Source organism: Carlito syrichta, unplaced genomic scaffold (genome assembly GCF_000164805.1).
Source record: "Carlito syrichta isolate Samal-C Ts95f unplaced genomic scaffold, Tarsius_syrichta-2.0.1 Scaffold302577, whole genome shotgun sequence".
Classification (NCBI taxonomy): Eukaryota; Metazoa; Chordata; class Mammalia; order Primates; family Tarsiidae; genus Carlito; species Carlito syrichta.
The window spans coordinates 92,630-106,694 of NW_007246673.1; the positions used below are offsets into that span (position 1 = coordinate 92,630).

General features: G+C 45.4%; 1 protein-coding gene across 1 annotated transcript; it reads left to right on the forward strand.

The window, feature by feature from the left end:
• Positions 1-8,636: 8,636 nt before the first annotated feature.
• On the forward strand, positions 8,637-9,104 carry LOC103259252 (ribonuclease 7-like). The gene has a single exon (XM_008056921.1). The coding sequence runs from the start codon at positions 8,637-8,639 to the stop codon at positions 9,102-9,104; it is 468 nt and encodes a 155-aa protein (XP_008055112.1).
• The last annotated feature ends 4,961 nt before the right edge of the window (positions 9,105-14,065 follow it).

A 14,065-nucleotide genomic window follows, 5' to 3' on the forward strand; every position in this document is an offset into this window, starting at 1 on the left:
GACCTCCACATGCACTACCCACCATCCCTGTCATCAGCCTTACTTATGTCACACTGACAGCCCTCACCTGTGACTTCAGGTCCTGTCAGATTCCGGGCACTGATAGAAATCTACATGTGCTTACTGTGAATCCTCAAACTTGGCATGTTGAATTTGACGGCATCATCTGAACTTGATGGGTTATGAACCCCAGAGCCTGACCTGATCAGATTCTTATTATCGGTTGGTCTCTGGGGAGTCTGATGCTGGGGAAAGGACCAGTCTCCTAACTCTTTTTCGTCAACATCTGCCCCTTCATCAGAACCAAAGAGCTGGTTCACTAGAGCCTGCCAGCCCTAGCTCTTGACCACTACATGCCTCTCAGCCTTGTCTCCCTGCAGAGTATTTCAGATTTTGGGACTTTCCTTAAAAGGACCTCTTTACCCATGCCCTGGAGAGCAGGAGAGGGGTATCAGAATGTAGAAAGCTGAGTGCTCTAAGGCCCACCACGCAGTTCAGGGAATAAGGCTGCAGAGAGACATATGCATAGCCTCCTAAACTGGCACTTTCTGAAAGCATAAACTAGCATTCCAAACTGAATCCATCCTCCTCATAGCTTCTTTCTTGTCCTGTGTTATCTATCTCAGTTTCCCCAATTGAGCTGTGCATGAAACCTGAGCATGATCCTCCATCTCCCCAAACCTGGCTATTGGGAGGCAGTCCTGCATGATGGTTAAGATCAAGACTTTTGACTAAAACAGACCAGGAGCTGAATCCTGATTCTGCAGCTGACATGCTGTGTACCATCATCTAAACCATTACAGCCTTCCCTTTCTTCATCTGTTCATGTGGACAGTGTTTATATGTCATGGCAATATTCAGATTCATTAAGAGTTTTTAGCCCAGTGCCTGGCACATGATGAGTACTCAGTGCAACATGAGCCCAAAGGTCACCCAGCCCCGACATTCTCACCAAAAACTTTCCCAAGCTTGTCCCTTCCATTCCTTGTTCTTCCCCTGCTCAGGCTCTCCTGTTTCCTGGATGCCACTCACTCTCCAACTCCACTAAGACTCAACTCAAAGATATCTCTTATGCAGCGGCCAGAGAAAAATGAAGTGCTCTCTTCTGTCTAAAACTCAGCAATAGCTTCTTGTTTCTTGGAAGGCATAGTCCAGACTACATCTCCTAGGTCATAAGACCTTCCATGATCTTGTGCCTGCCCGTGTCTGCAACTGTACCTGCTTCCCGCCTTGGGTCCCCATGCCCCCTTCCTGCCCTCACTCCTCCTGTCCTCTCTGCCTGGAATACTGCTGCTGCTTGTCCTTTCCGGCTTGCCCTATCAATCCCATGGAGCTAGCTCACATGAAGGTTCAGCCCACAGGTGCCTCTTAAGAAGCCTCTGCCTGGAAGTCCTCTCCAGGGGACTGTACGCAGTCAAGCAAGTGAGGACAGAGTCCACACAGGTAAGTGGTGAATCTGTGTCCTTCAGGTTGCTCAACAGGACCACAGTGTGTGGATACCCATGCAGGGTGGTACCTGAGCCTGGCTGACTCATGTCTATGCTTTGAGGAAGCCAAACACTGTGGTCCCAGCCTTGAATCATGCCACCTCTCCCCGGTCCCTAAGGCTGCATCTTCCCTAAGAAGAGAAAAAGGCTTTTTATGCCTCTTGGTCCCACTCTTCCCTCATTCCTTGCTGGCCCATCAGCACTCTTCACGGCCTTTGCCCACTACCACTCACCTCTGCACTCATGAATATGCAATATGGAAACTAAAAAGCACCTTGGAGTTCAGGACTTAATGTTGGTTGACACTACTGAGCCTCTGTTTCTTCTGTAAGATGGGATGATACCTTCCTTACTTCATAAGGCTGCAAGAATAAAATGAGACAGAAAGCACACAAGTGCTTCGTGATTATTAAACAATGTATAGTTGGATAACTGGGCATGATCTCCGAGGTTCTTCACCAACTTGCTTTTGACACCTGCAAAGCCTCCTTTATTCCCTAAGCAAGACTAATGACAGCACCCCCATCTACCACTCTCCATCTCTGCTCTGCTAACATAAAGTCCTCTGTAACTCCTGGCTTAGAATACAATTCCATGAAACTTTTTACGATTGCTTTAAAATAACTTTTAAAAAACATTTTGTCAGATAAATATCTGAAAAGTACTATGATAGAAAATAACTCTGTTCCAGCTCAGATTAAATTTATAATTCAGTAATAAAGGCACATGTAGAAGCATATGTTACAAAGACATGAACACAGGGCCAGGAATAGTGCTGAGACTGAGTAATGGGCCTTCGGATTCTTAGCCGAAATCCTGGTTGCCAGGTCTTTAAAATCCTGTCCTATAGGTGCTGAGCCATAGATTGCCTCATCCATTCTGACTTTCTCAGTATGATTTCATGTGCTCCCCAAGCCCGAGATCTGTGGGATTATTAACCTATTACAGGGGACTTTACATATACAAGAATTACCCTAGAGGTGGTTTTCATTTGCCCGTGCCAGCTCTGGCACATCTCCTATCGGTCCCCTCTTCTTTCTCTAATAAACTTTGTTTGATACATTAAAAAAAAAAAACAGAATTACCCTGAAGATGAAGAGAATATGTTCTATAGGGAAGTAACTTGCTCAGAGTCATATGTCTAATTCAGCGGTTCTCAACTGGGGGCAATTTGATAATGTCTAGGAGACACTTTTGGTTATCATAGTTGGGAGTTGCTACTGGCATGAGGCTAGGGATAATACTAAACATCCTACATTTCATGGGACAGCCGTCATAATATAATTATCCAGACCAAGATGTAAATAGCACTGAGGTTGAGACGTCCTAGTCTAAATGATGACATGATCAAGTTTCCTAACAAGAGCAAACTTACTTGTACCTTATGTATGAAAAAGAATTGGTAAACATGTGGGGCTTAGAAGTGTTTTTGTTAAGCAGATTTTCATTGTAATAGTGCTAGTTCTTCTACCAGCAAAAGAAGTGGTAGTAGTTCACCTTTGTAAAATAACTGAATTATTTTCCTTGTAATGATGAATTTAGCATGTAATCATTTACACATTCTCTCCATACCTGCATAATGGTAAGAAATTGTAGAACAGCTTGCAGGGTGGCAGGTGAAGGGTGACTTCTTGTGACTGAGGGGAGCCCCATTTCGCAATGGTGTTACTTTTTGTTTCAATTCAAGTTTCTCAAACAGAATACTGTGCTATGGACAGTTTCTGGGTTACCCTTGACCCTGAAGGATTGCTTCAGTCATCTCAACCTTCTTGTTATAGCATCATCTCAGCAGCAGGGCTGAAATCTGGGAACTGCATTGTCAGTTCCTCACCTGCTACCATCTCTGTGGGCTGGTGGTAATCCCACCAGAGACTGGAATCGTTCAGCAGCAAACTGAATGTCTTCTTAAACTTGAGTCGGTTAGGGTCATTTACACGCAAGGTCATTTATGTGCTAGGTCCCGTGAGACGTGCAAAAGAAGTGGAACAGATTGACAGTCTCAGAGGAAAACGATTCATAGTTATGAAGAAATAACCAACATTCGAGGCAGAAAACAACACATCTTAAAGATAGTAAATGCTACAGGAAGTTAGAGGTGAGAAAGATGTCTCTGAAAGGGGAGAGTCAGAGGAAGTTTTCCTGGGGAGTCAACCTGGGACTTTGGGATGGGTCTCATGGTGTAATTAGAAGGTAAGTAAAGACAAAGAGGATTATGAAAGATGTGTTTGAGAAAGAAGAGAGAACCAGTCTGGCTGGGGTTGAGGCACTTGAAGGAGTCAGAAAGAAAATTAGAAAGACAGGTTTGCCTGATTGTGACAGGCCCTGATTATCAGGCTAAGGAAGTTATAGCTTATGCTGTACATAAATGGCAGCTGGCAAGGGCTCATGAGAGAGTAGCCCACTGAAGCCTCTGACCCCCAGTCCTGCTCCTTCTTTCCTTCATCCTGGCTTGTCTGAAGGCATGGGTCTAGGAACCAAGGATTCCAAGCTTCTGTCAGGGCTACCTCCTCCAGACCCACAGCTGTTCCAGAAAAGGTCATAGGAATTCGCAGACCTAAAGAAGTTCCACATCTGACATCAACTTGCAGTATGTTGCACTTTCTCGGTCCACAAAAATGAGCCTATTATACATTCTCTCCCTACCTGCATAAAATTAGGATAACAACTTGGATCTGCTTCTGCTTGGAGGGAAACTCTCATGGGCTTTCCATCGGTATCCAGAGGCTGTGTGGAACGCCAGAAGAGAAAGAGAGAGGCTCAGCTCTGAAGAGTGAGCACCAATCCAGGCCTGGCCCTCCTCTCTCCCCTCCCCTCAACTCCCTCCCAGCACCAGAGAAAGGAAGCAGCAGCTGTCATCTGTCCTGTGGGCAAGATAGGCGGACATCTCCCTGGCACAGTTGAGGTTTTCACAGCACTTGCCCCCAACTTAAACCACACACACATAACAGCACCCTGGGGAGAGGTAGGGTCAACAGCAGTGACGATGGCAATTGAGTGAGAAGGAGGCAGGGTAGAGGTTGTTGGTGTGAGGGGCTCTCTTCCCTCTCATCTTCTCTCCCACCATTTTGTTGTCTGCCTTGGTTTTCCCCAATTTCCCTTCTGCTTCTCGGAGACTCCCTGACTGGTCCTTGGCCCGATGCCAGACTCCTTTCGGTCTCCTGAACCTTGCCCCTCTTCCTCCATCTTTTCTTGATGCCCAATGAATGCAGTGAAGGTAGAATAGCAAAATTATCCTACTGAGTGCAGAATGAAGCAGATCCTGAGAGCTGGGAGTTTCGGCCAATAGATGAAACCACCCCCTGCCCCTGTCCACATAATTGAGGCAAAGCACGAGTGTCAATTGTATTGTACAGATGGTAGGTTCAGCTCCTCTATTTGGATTTTCATGTACAAACTTAAACTTTTACTCTCTTTTCTTGTTGATCTGGGACTGGTCATGTTTATTTTACTTTTGCACAGCACTGAGGCGGCCTTCTGACCTCCAAGCATAATGGAGTTGAAGAGCAAACTAGGATAATTACAATGACAGGAAGACACAGAGCAAAGGGCAGTTCCAATCGGGGCTTGGAAATATCTCACTCTCAGGTCATGGGAAGAACACTGGGCTAGGGTTCAAATGAGCTCACAGTCTCCCTTCCAGTTTCCACTCCAAGGGCTAGAATGGCCCACGCTGATCTATAGTCTGTATCCACAATCTGCTTTAAATCATGGATTTTACCTCCTCTCATGTGTGTTTCCACAGCAGCAGGGGCATAATTCTCCATCCAGAATTTAAGCCTGCAAAGGTTTAGACCCCTTTACAAAGAAGCGAAGGCTGTTCCCACAGCCAAGGCCTCCCTGAGGGCAAACCAGAACAGCTAGAGGCCTGTGTGAACTTGATTTTGATTCTCTTTTGCCTTCTAGTGGCATTTCCCACCCCTGACACCATTTATTCTTCTGAAGATCCTTCAACTTGACCTACAGCTTTGCTCTCTATCTACTAAAGCAATGTCCCTCTGATTCAAAGTAAATAGCCCGTCTCCCTGACTCAAGTCCTAACTTCTGGACCAGAACATAAACCTTATGATGGAGATGGCTTATGTGACCTCTCTACTGTTATAATCCACACAACAGCCAGGTATCCCTTATCCTTATGAAGATAGGTCCTTAGCTGGGTGCAGTGGCTCATGTCTACAACCCCATTACTTTGGGAGGCAGAGATGAGAGGATTACCTGAGCCCAGGGGTTGGAGACCAGCTTTGGCAATTTGGGGAGACCCCGCCTCTAGAAGAAATAAAAAAATTAGCCAGATGTGGTGGAAGGATCCCTTGGGACCGGCAAATCAAGGCCATGATCATGCCACTGCACTCTAGCCTGGGTAACAGAATGGGATTCTGACTAAAAATAAAAAAAAATTAAAAAGTCGGGCCCTTTATTCATCTGCTTAGAACTTTCCCACTGTGCTTGAAGTAAAAGTGACAAGCCTTCTCCTAGTCTCGAAGGCTTCCCACGACCTGGCACTGGTCCCTCTCTGAAGCCCTTGTTTACCTGGTCCAGTCACACGGATGTCTCACTGTTTGTTCTCCAACACTCCGGCATCCATCTGCTCTGGAGCCATTGGCTGTTCTCTCCACCTGGAACATTCTTTCTCCAGACAAGCACAGGTTCACTGTCTCCAAGTTTTTGCCCCAGAGTCACTGACTTCAGTGACCCTACATAAGAATCACTGCTCATTGTAGGGCAACACACACTCAGGGACGACATGGGCACACACTGGATATGGCCTCAAGCTGGGGGTTGGAGCCTGGGGAGGGGTTCTGGGGGTGATCAGCTCAGAATGTCCCCTTCCCCTCAGGCTCCATGCCTTAGCATGCTAGTCATGCCGAGGCCATGGGTGAAATGTTCTCCATGCCTGCTGACCACATCCTGCAGCTATGATAGTAAATGTTCTCACACATCCCTCCTTGAGGGAGTCAGCCCCCCAGGCTGATTTGGTTCAGATCAGGCATACCTGGAACAATCACATAATCTTTGGTTACCTTTAGTTCATTTTAGTTAATTATAATACTAAATATCTCACCCTAGAGAGAAATCGATCATTTTACATATGTGTGTTGTATGAATAAGTGCATTCTCAGGCTATGCCTTCGCACTTGAAACCCTGCCCTTTTCACGCTTCACCTCGCACTCCGCCATATGTAAAAGATCATATTACCTGTGTGCCTTTTACAGTTGAGAGCAGTTTTAGAAAGTTACTTTGTCTGATTCCTGGTCGTCAGGAGATACTACTCATCTTTTGGAGTAGAAGGAGGAGACAAGGGAAGTGGCTCAGCAATTCCACAGTGATTCATGCCTCTGGGCCCTTCAGTTCCTGGTGCAACCAAGGTCACCTGGCTATGCATGGAGAAGGCACCCCACTCTTTTCAACTTACTCTTTCCCCCCTTTCTTTATTGAAAATAGCAGAACTTAAAGACAGGTCAAATTTTGTCAAATTTCCTGTCAGGTTGGCTGCTCCTGGACCAACTTCCATATTTGAAAAAGCCTACGGCTCAGTCATTGTCTTTGGGTCATTTCTTCTGCTTAATAAATATTTGTTGATTACATTAATAAAGCATACCCAAGATTCTGAACTCACTAACTATTTACAGTTAAATTCTGAAAACAAAAGTACTATTCATCTCAGTTTTCTAGGCCTTCTTCACCACGAAGAATGAGGATTCTCTGCCTCTGCATCTCAGTTCTCTTGAGTGTCACAGAAGCCCCCAGAGCAGCACTAACCCAGCACTAACACAGCTGAAACCATCCAAAGGACCAGAGCACATGAAGTGAAAAAAGCACTAAGGATGCTGACAGCAGCAACACCAACAGCATTTTCAAATACAAAATTTGACCTGTCTTTAAGTTCTGCTATTTTCAATAAAGAAAGGGGGGAAAGAGTAAGTTGAAAAGCGTGGGGTGCCTTCTCCATGCATAGCCAGGTGGCCTTGGTTGCATCAGGAACTGAAGGGCCCAGAGGCATGAATCACTGTGGAATTGCTGAGCCACTTCCCTTGTCTCCTCCGTCTACTCCAAAAGATGAGCAGTATCTCCTGACGACCAGGAATCAGACAAAGTAACTTTCTAAGCTACTCTGTCTGAACCTCAGAGAAGCAATCCTTAACCACGATAATTGGCTCTTCCAAGATCATGGACCAGAGGTGTGTATAAGAAGAGATAAATGACAACTCATCCTGAAATTGATTTAGGTGACACCTGTATCAGGTGCTTTATTAGAGTCATCAAAATCATGTGGCTAGGAGCCAAATATAGTCTTTGAATGCCAGAATTCAAGCTTCCTCATTGCTGAACACATCTAGGCAGCTACACATATCCATAGGTATTCACTTCTTTGGGACATGTAAGGGGAGAGGCATGAGCCTGATTCATTTCCCGATCCAGGAATGCTTACCAGCCCACCCCGAAAGAGAAGCATCACAACCTGAGCCAGCTTTAAAGGAGGCAGGCAGTGAGAGGAGGCCCTCAGAGATCTGACAGCCCAGCAGTGCGTGGACACAGCTTCGGCCCACTGAGCAGGAGCCACAGCACGAGGAGTCACAGCGCTAAGTGCGGAGGCGAAGCCTGCCTCAGGACCAGGTAAGGACAGAAGATAGAGGAGGAGGGAAGGATTCTGACCAAATGGAGTACACTCAACTGAGTGTCAAGACAGGCAAGGGAGGGACTCTATCTAGGGGATAAGGGCACATATATGGGGGAGAGAAGAGAGTGATCTTGCCGGTGGAGGCGCAAAATGGAACATAATGGGAACACAGAGGAGATGAAAATGAGGATGTGGAGGGGGTGAGACACAGACATCGTGACTTGGGAACACAAAAAGGATGGGACTTGAGAAAGAGGAGACGGGACAAAGAAGGAAGCAACAGGGACAGAATGACAGGATATAATGTGAGGAGGATGGTGCCACAGGGTTTGGGATAGGCTCACAGTGGATGTGGGCACACAGAGGGGGAGGAAGAGATGAGACCGAGTGAGGAGAGGAGGAGACTACAAGGTATAGAAAAGGGTGATGAGCTATAATGAACAGGAATAGGACGGCTCACTTCTCAGCTTACCATGGCCTACTTTCTGTCCCAGGTACCCGGCTCTCCATTCTGACAGTTCCCTCTTGAGAAATGGCACCAGTCAGAGCAGGATTCGGCCCCCTGTTGCTCCTGCTGCTGGGGTTGTGGGTGGCCGTGATCTCAGTGAGTGCCAAGCCCGGGCATGTGACCGATGCCGGGTGGTTTAAAACTCAGCACGTGCAGAACAAACGTCGATCATGCAAAGCCGCCATGGACAACATCAACAAGCACACAAAACATTGCAAAGACCGCAACACCTTCCTGCAAACAACCTTCTCCAAGGTGGCCGCCACCTGCAGGACCCCCAGTATAGCCTGCAAGGATGGCCAGAAAAACTGCCACAAGAGCCGCGGGGCTGTGTCCATGACCTTGTGTGAACTTACCTCAGGGAAGTACCCAAATTGCAAGTACCATGAGAATCACCTGAAGAAACGTTACATAGTGGCCTGTAACCCTCCTCAGAAAGGGGACTCTAAGAAATTCAAGCTGGTTCCCGTGCACTTGGACAACATCCTTTAGGGTTCCAGTTTTCCTCACTCTTTGACCAAGCCTCGGTTTCCTTTCCAGCCCTTTTCTCCACCATCCAGAGCACTCTCTTCCTCTCATCTCTTGGGGTTCTTCCTCCTTTGGCCTTTTCTGACCGGGAGACTGACACTTCCCTGACCTGACCTCCAGAGGAGATGATCTTTCATCTTGTTGTTGCTGTTTTCCCAGAAGCTTATCCTCAAGAGAGGGACTGAGCAAGGTCTTCAGGGGTATGGTTTCTCTGGTCTATGCCTTTGTTCTTGTCTCCCCTGCCCCGTGTCATCATAGCTGCATGACAAGGGTAGGTAATAAATGGAAGGGGGGTATATGAGATTTGTGGATAGAGCTGTTTTTGTTCCAGAACTAGAAATCTTCTCCAGCTCTGATGTGGTAGTGAGGTGACCTGTGTGGAGCGAGGTGGCCTGAAGGAAAAAGAAGACAGAAATCCCTCTTCATATATACATAGCGCATCATGTATAAACACACAGGAATCCTCTGATCTCTTAGGACATAGACTTGACAGGGATTACTTGCCTTCTTTATGGATGAAGAAATTGAGACTTCAGAAAATGTAATGAATTAAAGAGCTTGTCTTACTGGTTTGTAGCAGAACTGGACTCGAATCCAGGTCTTCTTCCTCTAAATGCAGTGGATTTTCTAACTTTCCCAGTTGGTCAAGAAAGGAGACACCATTGTATGGTCAAGAAAAGAACTAGGTAACAGTTCACCCTTGAAGAGATGTACTTGGGAGTTCTGAAGAGCCAGTTTACCTGTGTTGGCTGCAATGATGGCTATGATCTAGCTAGCCAAGAGACTGCTTATGAGGTGCTCCAGGATCTTGATCCATTCTCTCTCTTCCTTTCTGACTGTCCCTCTGCCTTCTCTAGCCCACTGCTCTTCAGACCTGGGGCCCGGGTCTGGCTGTGACTAGAACCTCTTGGCCAGAAGGAATAAGGTAAAGGGAGTGTCCCGCTTCATCCCCTTGATCCAGGGTCCCACTTCCCTTGACCCAAAGGGACTTTGGTGGCTCCAGGCTGCCTGTCACAACAGGCTGATGGGAGCTGCCAGATCTTCCTTCCTCCTGATAATGATCTCCCCTGCCTCTGCTGCTTCTCTGGCTCTCTACTATGGCAGTGGGTCCAGGCCTGAGGGAGTGAGATGTTAAAATGCCTTCTCCCTGTGTCCCTGGATTACAGACACCATCAATCCCTCTCTGAGAGGTAGAGCTGGAGAAGGTATGGCTTTGTATTTCGTGAGTCCTGATGACCCTCCAGCCTTGCTTGCCTATCACCATGCTCTTCTCTCTTCAGCTCAGTCCAGACAAACTGCTCCGTATTGCACACCCACCCTACCCCAGACCCAAACACATGATTAGACCTTCCAAACCCTCCAGGTTGTTTGAGATGATGAAGACAGAAGAGAAGAAAATGGTCATCAAAAAAAAAAAAGGAGGGAAGACCGTTGAACATTCAAACAGAATGCGGGCCAATAAGTTGGTGAATTGGACATCACAGACAATTGAAATCACAGGAACATTTACAGGCACATTTTGGCCTAATACCTGAGTGTAAAAATAACTATTCCCTGGAAACATATATCGCCATCATAGAATGGACTTCTGGAATACTTAAATAAATCTGAAGTTTTATCCAAAATCTGAAGTTGTTTTGAACTCCTGTGGTTCCTATATCATTCACCATTCTAAAGAGATGATTTTCCACTGAGTACATAGAAAATCAAGATACACGGAGACAGTTGAATTTTTGTCTTCCCATATTCTTTTTTCACAATTCTTTATATGCTCTTTTGTTACTGTTCTTCTGAGTCAGTTTCGCTCTATCACCCGGCCTGAGTGCAGTAGCATGCTACCGGCCACCGCAGCCCTGGTCTGCGGGGTTCAGGTTTCCTTCTGCCTCAGACTTCCAAGTGGCACCACAGGTGCCTGCCACCATACCTGACTAATGTTTTTATTTATGTAGAGATGAGGTCTTCCCAAGTTGCTCCTGCTGGTCTCCAACCCATGGGCTCAGGCTATCTTCTCTCCTCTGCCTCCCTAAGTGCTGAAATGACAAGCTTGAGCTACCTCACCTCGTCAATTCTTCGTATTCTTTATTGATGATGGTTTCCTTTTTATTTTCTTCTTATGGACATTATGGCTTATGTAACATTCACCTCACAAAATTTGAAGTAGTTAAAACGTGTCTTTAATAATCCTCCCCAAAGCAGAATTTCCAAATAGGACATTTTCTTGAAAGACTTGTCACCTCAATAGGATTAAATAACAAAAAAATGCTAAAGTAATCTGTGTGAAATATCTATCTGCAAAACCTTGCTTGACAAAAGTCACTGCATTTTGTAACAGATCCTCCATCTTAACCCAGTGATGACGCCCCCGGTGTAACCTTCCTGTAATCACAGGTTGTATCCTCCCGTAATCACAAGCCCACGTTCTTGTTCCCATCAGTGCTTGAAAACTCCCTAAATGCTAGTGCCATATCTAATCATAACTGACAATATTCTGCCAGGAAATGTAATCATAACTGGACAGCTTTCATGATTTTTGCCTTTATAAACCCCCTGCTTTCTGTATTCGGGGTGAAGAGTTTTCCTGGCACTAGCCTATTCTCGACCACCAGCTAATAAAGAACTCGAAAATTTGACCCTCTGCATGTTGGCATCTCCTTTCTCGCAATCTGGCTATAATATGTGGTCACAGAGGTCAGAATAATTACAACCTTGGGGAGATACAAACCGTGAAGGGGCAGAGGAGTCCTCCTAAGATCTGGATGTGTTCTCTTGGCCTGGATATATTTACTATGTGAAAACTCATTGAACTTAAGATATGTGTAATTTCCTGGATGTAAGTTGTGCCTCAATTTCAAAAATATTCGCAGAAGTATAGTTCTTAAGGATATTTTATTCTCATAATAAATGATAATGCACCAATTCTAAAAACATTATGATAAAATTAAATTACAGGTGGATTATGATATAATCTAATATCTATGGTTCTGCCGTGTTCTATTGATTAAATTAAGGAGTATTTGTGCTATTTTTAAAATTTTTATAAGTACTTTGTGCTCAGCAAGTACAGTTGACCCTTGAACAACACAGGAGTTAGAGGATCCAATCCCCTGTGTAGTAAATAATCCAGTATAATTTTTGACACAGCAAGAATGTATCCACCAATAGCCTACAGTGGACCGGAAGCCTTATCAATAACATATACAGTCAATTAACTCATACTTTGTGTGTTGTATGCATTATATGCAGCATTTTTATAAGAAAGTAAGCTTGAAAAAAGAAGATGTTATTAAGAAAAGCATAACTAGATGCAATGGCTCACACCCGTAATCCCAGCACTTTGGAAGGCTGAGGTGAGAGGATTGCTTGAGCCCAGGAGTTCAAGATCTGCTTGGGCACATAACGAGGCCTTGTCTCTACAAAAACTCAAAAAATCAGCTGAATGTGGTGGTGCATACCGGTAGTTCTAGCTATTCAGGAGGCTGAGCCTGAAAGATTGCCTGAGCCCAGGAGGTCAAGGCTGTGGTGATTCCCAATTGTGATGCTGCGCGCAAGTCTGAGAGACAGAGTGAGACCCCAGCAAGAAAGGAAGAAAAAAGGAAAGAAAGAAATAAGGAGGAAGAGGGAGGCAGGGCTGGAAGACAGTGGAGTGGGAAGGAAGGAGGGAGGGAGGAGAAAACAAAGAAAATGACAAAGAAGTTAGGGGCAGGTGGCTCACACCTGTACTTCCAGTGCTTTGCGATACTACAGGTCGGGTTTGGTTGAGTTCAGTAGTGTGAGGTTACAGTAAGCAATGATCACTGCACTCCAACCTGGGGAACAGAGTGAGTATTTGTCTCAAAAAAAGGAAAACAATTAAAAAGAAGAGAAAACATGTTCACTGTTCATTAACTGGAAGTGGATCATTTTAAAACCCTTCATCCTCATCGCCTTCACGTTGAGTAGACTGAGCAGGAAGAATAGAAGGGCTTGGTCAGGCGTGGGAGAGGTGGAAGAAAACACACACTTAAGTGGACTTGTGCAATTCAAACCCATGTTGTTCAAGCGTCAACTGCACATGAAGTTCTTCCTAAAGTGACTGAGCTACCACACTCTATCCTATGATTTATGTTCTCTGTCACCTACCTTTTCTATTTTTAAACGATGTGAAAATTATTAATATAATTGCATTATATGTACGATAAGCTTTCATAACCACTAACTACAACGTCAATAAAAATAATCGCTGTGGGCCAGGCATGGTGACTCATGCCTGTAATACCAGAACTTTGGGAAGCTGAGGCAGGAGGATGACTTAGGTCAAGAGTTTGAGACCAGCCTGGGAAACATAGCAAGACCCATTACTACAAAAAAGTGGTTTTAATTAGCCAGGCATGGTAGCCCACACCTGTAGTCCTAGCTACTCAGGAGGCTGAGGTGGGAGGATCACTTGAGCACAAAAGCTTCAAGTTACAGTGAGCTATGATAGCACCACACTGTACTTCAGACTGGACAATAAGCAAGAAACTATCTCAAATAAATAATAATAATCAGCCGGGTTCGGTGGCTCAGCCTGTAATCCCGCGCCTTTGGGAGGCTGAGGTGACTGAATTGCCTGAGCTCGCGGGTTCGAGACCCGCCTGGGCAGCAAGACCTCATCTCTACAATAAATCAAAAAATCAGCCAGGCGTGGTAGCGCATGCCAATAATTCTGGCTACTTGTTAGGCTGAGGTGGAAGGATCGCCGGAACCCAGCAGGTCGAGGCTGTGGTGGCTGAGAGCGGTCACTGCACTCCAGTCTGGGCGACAGAGTAAGACTCCAACTCAAATAAATAAATAAATAATAATAATAATAAATATGCATTTATATTTCTACTGGCTGATAGATTACATTTTTAAAGTTCTTAAGGCATATTTCAATCCAAGTCACATTGAGAATGCACTCCAATATT